Source organism: Neolamprologus multifasciatus, chromosome 16 (assembly GCF_963576455.1).
Source record: "Neolamprologus multifasciatus chromosome 16, fNeoMul1.2, whole genome shotgun sequence".
Lineage (NCBI taxonomy): Eukaryota > Metazoa > Chordata > Actinopteri > Cichliformes > Cichlidae > Neolamprologus > Neolamprologus multifasciatus.
Window position 1 is genome coordinate 23,514,516 of NC_140454.1, and position 8,739 is coordinate 23,523,254.

The 8,739-nt window shown below is 39.8% G+C and overlaps 1 protein-coding gene across 2 annotated transcripts; it reads right to left on the reverse strand.

The window, feature by feature from the left end:
- Positions 1 to 735: 735 nt before the first annotated feature.
- akap17a (A kinase (PRKA) anchor protein 17A) lies at positions 736 to 8,424 on the reverse strand. Of its 2 annotated transcripts, XM_085136375.1 has the most exons (8): positions 8,260 to 8,424; positions 7,165 to 7,512; positions 6,988 to 7,026; positions 6,650 to 6,868; positions 6,244 to 6,456; positions 5,150 to 5,298; positions 4,645 to 4,885; positions 736 to 2,965 (listed from the first exon to the last, which is right to left on the reverse strand). In XM_085136375.1, exons 2-8 carry the CDS (start codon positions 7,489 to 7,491, stop codon positions 2,114 to 2,116), a joined length of 2,040 nt encoding a protein of 679 aa, XP_084992501.1. In that variant the 5' UTR covers positions 7,492 to 7,512; positions 8,260 to 8,424; the 3' UTR covers positions 736 to 2,113. The 2 variants fall into 2 exon arrangements, with proteins under 2 accessions (XP_084992501.1, XP_084992502.1); XM_085136376.1 differs by lacking the exon at positions 6,988 to 7,026 and having other exon boundaries at positions 8,260 to 8,423.
- Between the last annotated feature and the right edge of the window lie 315 nt (positions 8,425 to 8,739).

An 8,739-nucleotide genomic window follows, 5' to 3' on the forward strand; every position in this document is an offset into this window, starting at 1 on the left:
ATGACTGGTCCCCATTGTCAGATCCCAAATGCCCCCACCCACCTAACAGATCCTTGAAATGACAACTCTGCTCCTGAATCTGGGTGTGATGGCCACATTTGCAGTCAGAGCCATAATCAGCAACCTTATCCCAACAACTGACACAGTGTCTGATTTCATGTATCACACTCTTAGTTATTAAGCTTTGTAAAACACTAGATGTATTTTTAGCACACGTTTAGCTAACTTTTGTATATTAAAAAGTGCACTCTGATCAGCCAGTTTTTAGACAAAGCTATGGACTTTGTCTTAGATCAGATTTTGTTTCAACATGACTTTGCACCACTGCACAAAGCAAGGTCCATAATGACATGGATGTGTGAGTTTGGAGTGGAAGAACTTGACTGGCCTGCACAGAGTCCTGACTTCAACCCAAAAGAACACTTTTGGGATGAATTAGAGCAGAGACTGTGAGCCATCCTAGCTAAGTTTGTGTGTTTAAAACCATGGCCTCATGCTTAATCAGACTGCTTCCTCAAACAGCCACAAATGTCAGCATTGCATGTTTTGTAGGCCTCAAGTTGACTGAAAAAAAAAAAAGAACTCCCTTTAAATGAAAATATTACATATTGTTGAAGAGTAGGAAAAAAGGTAGCAGAAGATCAGAAACTTGATTTTAAACCTTCCATTTAAGGTTCATTATAGTAAGGAAATTGCAGGTTTATCTGGGGAAAGAAAAAAACAAACAAAAAGGTCTCAGCTTGATTTTTTTATTTTAAACAACTTGCAATCTGCGCAAGACATGCTCTAGTGGATCATGAGCACATGGAGAACAAACAGGCTTTGACACAAGTACAAATGACAAAGTGTCAGCAAAACTTGGACATCCTCTGACCAAGTAAATGTCAAGAACAGTCTGTACAGTAGTTAGTAAGGTTGAAGAAATTTACCTGTCACTACAATTGGTCTGTAAAAGCAAGAGAAACGTCCTCATAGTACACTTTTACAAATGCATCCAAGAAACTGCTTTATCAAAGATCTGTGAAGTGTTGAAGAAACTAGACAGGCCTCAAATCCATCAATTGCACTCTAGATCAACATCTGACTGTGAAAGAGCAAGTACACTACCTGCAGAATTGGGTTTAATACATCATCAAGCCTTCAAACAAATCAAATCACGTCATTCAACTTCAAAAGCAAAAATGTTCTTTGAAATGTACACAAAAGTAATTCTTTAACTAAAACTATGTGCTGTTATTCAAAGTTGACAGTCACAGAGAGCTGTTTGTGTTTTTCTCTGAACTATTATCAGCAACAAAGCCAATACATAAGCAGTACTTAACAAAAAAAAAAAAAAGATAACAAAACCAGTCATTGTGCCTTACAGTCTTAAAGCAGGTATGCGTTTCATCATTTGAGAATTCTCTCCCCCCCACTGTAATTGAGCAGCAGCCATTTGTTATGGCCTGGTAGTCACCTTTACAGTGTTCGGCAGCTACTGTAATATGCAAGTGCTTGTTAGAACAAACCTTATGTATATTAATATCAGATCCTGTGTCTTATTTTCCTAAAAATCTGGCTACAAATCTGGACAAAAATAATAATAATCATGTCTGAACTCTGTTACTCACTGATGCGTCACAGTCATGGAAAAATTTGTTTTATGTTTTAATGAGAGAACAGACTGCTGATGTAATAACCTGTGGACCAGGATATAGCCTTTAACTTAAATTTGTCCAATCACCCCTTTAAAACTCACTTTTTTAGAATTAATTTTTAGATTTGTTTTAGTGTACTTCAATCCAGTTTATACATTTTACTTCACACAGAAATAATTTTCCAGGAAAGGGAAAAAAGGTCAAGTTTATATTTTGCATCACTAACTTCTGTGAACATGCTACACTGATTATAGTGAAAATTTAGGTTGTCAACAACATCAATCTGAGAACAACTTGGGTAAAAATCCACAGCAACAACTAAGGTTCACCTGCATATGCAGTCTGTAAAGTTGGAAGTTGTTCACCTAACTGAGGAACCAAAAGTATCTAATCTTCTCTGAAACTTGCTGAACTTGAAATGTCAGTCCAGAAATGGTGAGTACAAATGAATAAAATGATAACTGTCATCCATGAGTTTAGCGCCGTCTGGAGTGGCTCCTATCCCTGCTGTTGCTGTGTCTCCTGTATCGTCGACTATGACTGTGACTCCTTCGGTCCCTGCCTCTATCGCTGCTCCTGCCACTGCGATGACTTTGCCTGTGACTCCTCCCTCTGCTGGAACTCCTCTCAGTGCTGCTCCAGCTCCTCTCTCTGCTGGAGCTTATGCTCCTGCTGCAGTGGCTGTGGCTACATCTCCTCCTGCTCCTATGATGACTGTAGCTCCTCCTTCGGTGGCTGCAGCTCCTTCTCCTCCTGCTGTGCGACCGTTGCCTCCTTCCTCGGCTGTGAGAGCTCCTTTCCCTGTGGTAATGGTCTCGTGCTCGTTCCCTGCTGCGCTTGCTGCTAAACACTTCTTCCCTTCTTCCCTCCCGGTCCTTTTTTCTGTCCTCCCCTTCTCTCCTTTCTTCCATTAATTTATTCTTCCCTGAAACTCGGGAGTGAGCACCAGATTTGGACATCTGCTTTTCTTTGCTTTCAGCTGCCTTCAATCCATTCACCCCACTCAGGACCCCAAGTATCACATCATCTGGATTACAGATATCCTCAGTCACTTCAGGGCCACTCTGATCCTGGATGCCGCCAGCTTTGCTGCTGTTCTTCTTCAACAAGTTGGAAAGCAGTCGCTCCCTGAGCTCCTTCTCTCTCCGCTGTAGCTCCAGTGCTCGCTCTTTCTCCACCTCCACCCTCCGCAGCTCCTCCTCTTGCTTGCGGCGACAGGCCTCCAACTGCTGAAGACGGGCCAATTCCTCCTTCTGTCGAGCTTTCTCCTTCCTCTCCTGCTCTTCACGCTCAGCCCTTTCTTTCTTCTGCTGCTCCTGTTTCAAAGCCTGATGAGGAGAACACAAAAGACAAAGATAAACGAAAGCATATGATTTAGGAGTCGTTGGGGGGGAAGTATCACAGGAGTAACACTTTCCCAGGAGTTGTATTGTGCAAGTCCCAACACATGCAGTACTCTGGTTGTCAAAATGAAATCCAAATTAGAAAGATTAGTCATCAGTATTTTTCTTTTTCTGTCCCAATGTATCAAAGTCCTATATGAGGTCCTCAAATGCTTTTCTGATGTCTTGTACCTTTAATAAGTGTGAAAAACCTAAACTCAACAGCAAACCCTTTTTGAAGGGTTATATGCCATGTGTATTTGTGGCTGTGAACTTGTAGTGGGCTTAGTAATAAATTTCACATCTATGAAAGAAGAAAAACAGCATCGTTCCTAAAAAATAAAATTATTCCTTTATGCTGACATGGTCGGGTCAACTTTTATCAGGCAAGAGAAACTTTGCGTGATTCGCAGTTCAAAACAACCCTAACTGATTCTATACCAGTGCTCTGTGCAATCTCTCATTTCATCCTCTGTCTGAAACAAGACGCTTTAGCACCTCTTGCTTTAATATTACCCACTCTTTAATGCTGAGACTTTGGTTGCAACTCCAATTGAAACCACAGCATACAAACGCATCACTCCATGTTCCTTGTAATAGTACTTTAAAAAAAAAAAAAAAGAAAGAAAGAAAATAAATGGTACTAGGTCACAAAAAAAACAGAGGTAATCCAATGAAATTTTCAAAATATAATACCCTAGTATACTAAAACAAAAAACAAAAAAAAAATCAACAACTCTCGTTGTGTTCCGAAGCTGTGCAAGGAACAGACAGAACAAAACTGGGTTGGGGACATGACATCAAACACACATACCCGGTGTATTTTCAGGATACCACAACTTTTTTCTGATTGGCTGCCCTTCGCAAGCATTAGATAGGGGTGCTGCTCACAGCCAGAGCTGTGTGCCTAAGATCAGCGGTCCCCAACCATTTTTGCGCAACGGACCAGTTTATGTCTGACAATATTTTCACAGACCGGCCTTTAAGGTGTCGCGGATAAATACAACAAAAGAAAACCAGTATCGGTACTAAAAAAAAAGATGAAGATTTATTCATAACACAGGGGAAAAGACCCAGGGAAACCGAGTTAACGATAAAAACGGTTAAAAACATAATGATAAAAACCCAGAAACCCATAAATTTCACACCCGAGCCTCAACTCTCGTGGCCCGGTACCAAACAACAGATCTGTGGCCCGGGGGTTGGGGACCACTGGCTAAAATGATAATATTAAGGACAATCCCTGTCACTACTACCAAACAGCCAAGAATAGCAAAAAATGTCTGAAAGAGAGCAGCCTGGCTGGCTCTGTCACATGTGGATTACTTGTAAATATGCCAATCTCACTATTTGAAACTTCTGCGATCAATAATATAAGCTTCCACTATTATAATCACTCTCAGAAACAAAAATGGAAAAGCAAGATAGTTACATTTTAAAGATCCAACATGAATACTCATATGGGGACAGACACTTAAAGTTGAGCTGTACACACTGCAGAAGTCTTAAATATTGATTAAGCTATTGGGGTTCAACAATAAAACGCAACGTTCTGCTGGACCATTGTCAGGGACTGCAGAGTACTTATTCAGATGCGTATAGTGTTGCATTGTGTAAATTGATACCTTAGCCCTGGCCAGCAGCTCAGCGATGAGCCGTATCGATTCCAAGTTGCGCTGAGCCAACAGCAGTCTCCTCTCTTCCAAGGCAATCTTCATCTGCAGCTTCTTCTGCTCCTCCTCTTGCTGACGCCTCACTTTCTTCAGATTCCTGCGCTCCTCCCTCTCTCGCAACTTCTGCTCTCGCTTCCGTAATCTTTCCTCCTTCTTCCTTTCCCTCTCCTCCTCTTCCAATTCCTTCTGTTTCCTGAAAAAGTGGTTCAATATGCTCTGTGAATATTTATTGTTAACTTTTTGTCAACTCTTATCAAACCAGGTGATGAAGTTGTTCATTTAAAAGCCACCAACTCCATCAAATACTGAAAATGAATTCCCCAATTTATTTATTTTTTATTCCTCATATTAAGCTGTTTAAACAGAATTTCTATTTTTCCCCTCTAACATTTTTTCTCTTTAACTTTTCAATATAGTCCAATTTTAGTCCATGTTCCTATGTAGGCTTCCATCATACCTCTCTTCCTCCTTACGCCGCTCCTCTTCTTCCTTCTCTCGTTGTTTCTGCTCCTCTCTCTGCCTCTCCAGCTCCTGCAACTTCATCCTCTCTAGGTTTCTCTTCTTCACAGAAGCATCGCTAAGGTGCTTGCTCGTGTCAAAGGTCACCTGAGGATAAGAAACGCACATCATATGAAGGTTAATTGTCACAACAGCTTTTCATATCGAAACAGCTGAGCACTTCAGTTGACATCATTGGTTTGACTGAATGTAGCTATTAAACTAAATGGTCTGTTTTGGTAAAATTATACACACAAAAAACCCCAAAACAAAAGTATGTAAATTTTTATTCATTCAGTAATTTAACCAACTTTGGAGAGGATAGTGGCTAAAGCAAAACAAAATATCATCCAAGAACACCAGATTGATAAACCCATTGGTGAGTTTAAGGGCTTATTCAAGTGCTTCACACATTTCAGAGTGGTTTACTATGATTACAACATTTTATAACCATGCTTAGTCAGGAACAGTCATTCGAGCTCTTCATTTGAAAGCTAAAAATATTACATCCATGGCAGATTACTGTGGCAACACAGATTTTAAATAAATGAATAATGGACAAATATTCCAGTGACACAGCTACAAATACAACATCTTTTCTGCTCTACAAGTTTTAAGCTATTGTCACAGTGCATTTAACATTTTCACATAAGAAGAAAAAAAGCTACACTCACTGGTAGCCTGAATGGAAAAGGAGGTTCTTTATATTACATAGAATCATTCATTTATCAGCATGTTTATCAAACAAACCTCCCAAGACTGCATGGTTCTCTATACCTGTCCTGCTTAATACAACCATATTTGAAAGGGCACTGCATTAGAACACCTTAATAATGAGTTAAACGCCAGTTCTCTCAAAACCCTGGCATTTAAAGTTTGTACGAAGAAATTTCTCTCCCAGCAGTGTCTGAACATAATTAAGAAAACAACATTTTAGGAAATGGATTAAAAAAGAAAGTCCTGGAATAATTGGTTAATCAATTAAGAGGTAGAAAATAAAATCAGCTTTAATATGTGTAGGCAGAGGCTTGACACTACTGAAGTCTGCAGTACCTTGATGTTGCAAGCCACGGCTTTTCCATCATCTCCTTTCAGCATCAGCTTCATGCTGCGCATAGTGTCCATGGCTTTCGTGAAGCCACAGTATTCCTGATACTGGACATACGCTTCAAAGTTCAGATGGCCCCCAAAGCTGAATGTGTTGAAGTTCTTGCCCATCATTTCCTCTCTATATGGGTCCAGCATGGGAATGTCAACATTTCGTACCTTAAAAATAAATAAATAAATAAATAAAAATACTAATGTCTTAACTTTTTATATCGATATTTATAAGTTTCTTGTTGTTTAGTTAGGCACTGCTTATATCTTTTTTCTTTTTTTTTTTAAATTGTGAACTAAAAATGTGAATATTAAAAGCTTAATTTCCTTTTAGCTACACAGAAACATGAATGTGAATCACCTTGCCGAATGTCTGGAAAACTGCAACGAGGGCTTCTTCTGAGGGCCGATCTGGGTACTGGCTGTCCTTCTGACTGAACCAGCGGCAAGGAAGCCCTTCTAGGTGGATGGTGTCAGGCCTCTCACCTGGTAGCGTCTCATTCATGTCCTTGGCATCACGGAAAAAAGAATCCCAATCGTGACGTGTCGGGAAGTCCACTTTATTTTCTACTGCACGAACCTAAATGATGAGAGGGTGACATAAATATACTCTGCTGTCGGTTTATTAGTGCAATTAAAGTCAACCTGTAATTAATCTATGGTAGATAATGTTATAATACTTAGAACTAGCTGCCTTGCCTTTGGATAGTTGTTTATTTTCAAGGTAATTTCTTTGAGCTGCCAAATTACAATGTATTGACAAAGAGTTACAAACATTCAGAACATTTAAGTAGCAACAACAAACTCCAGTGACTCCAATAACCATGCAGTTACTAATTATAAGTACTGCAATGCTCTACATTTGTTCACCCTTACCTTCAGTACATCAGTAAAGCCACTGAGTTTGATGCTCTTCCCATCCAAACGACTTAGCAGGCTCTTGACTACAGTTTTGTTTTCCACTTCACCTTCAAAGCGGATAAAGTCCATTGTGCTCTTGGAGATTCGCAGGACTGAAAACTGCTCCGGAGCCACCATTGCCTTCACCCGCTCCATTACCTCCCAGTTGGAGATGCTTTTGCCTGGCAGCTTGAGCTGGGGCAAAGCCACGCTGATGGTCATTTTGGCAATAGGCTTGAGGTACAGGTTGTACTCAGCAGAGAGGCACACTGCCTCTGTGGTATCATGTACAATGGTGGTCATTGCTGCAGAGAAATACAGAAGCTGCAGCAGGGGGGAGAAAATAAAGATTTAGTAGTTATTAAACTCTCTTAAAACACAAATAAAACATAAATAAGGAGCAAACTCAAAGTAATAAACTAAACTGCGCATGTGCTATGAGTAGTCCTCCAAAACCAAAAATCAAACTGCGGTAAACATCGGCTCAAACACAGGCCTCGTTCCAAACGTTTAAAAACCATTCTCAACATTATAAAACCCGTTATAGTTAGCCTTCGCATTTGGTTTGTTATACAGCAGTGTGACAAGTCTTCGAAAATTACACAACAAATGCCACGTTAAAGCATAAAGCCCCTTGCGCCATCACAACTTCATACGGCTAACCGGCTAACCAGCTCTTGTGCATTAACGTTAAGTTAACAGAGAGCATATAGGGTGACACAACGACAACAGTTTGTAGAAATAATAATGAATATAATAGTGTCAGGAGGACTACGCTACATATTTCTGGGGAACGGTGTTTACTTGTTACACAAACGTTAGCAAACTCAATGTAACATTAGCTGAAAGCTAACGCTAAAGTCTTTTTGCTATGAAATTAACTAAACAGCGATCTGGTTAACGTGATTAATTTAACGCTATTACGTGCAAACTGCGCATTATTATTTGTTTACTGATTATTATTTGTTAACGTTACGGTTTTTACGAGTTGGGTCCTAAAACGTCACCGCTTTAGACAACAACACGCTAACGTCAGCTAGCACAGAAGATAACAGACTAGCCACAACCTACCAAAATCACTTAGCCTCCCTGTAAAAACCGAAAATGCAAAACACAACAAACACACTGTTGTAATTTAAGGTTAGCCATACACTTGAGAGGCATACAGAAAATCCAACTACATGCTACTTCCGCACGCAATGAACTCCGACCTTCTAGAAGCCAATACCAGCGCCCACAGCGACACCACATGGATGAATATGGCGGTGAGAAAAATGGAAAAAGATCTCTTAAATTGAATTCAGTTTAATATTAATATTCATAGCAATTTTCTTTTTGGGCTGCCTGGTCGCCGGGACAGTGGATCATTTGCCTTCATTGCACCCATTTCCTAGCATGTTCTTTTTTTTCTTTCTTTTTTTAAATTAGCAAAATCAACATACAACAAAATGCACCATATATTATACATTCAGAAAATACAAATTTCAACCTTTGTACAAAGAAAAAGAAGATACAAAGACGGGGTCATAAATGTTAACAGAGTATTAACTC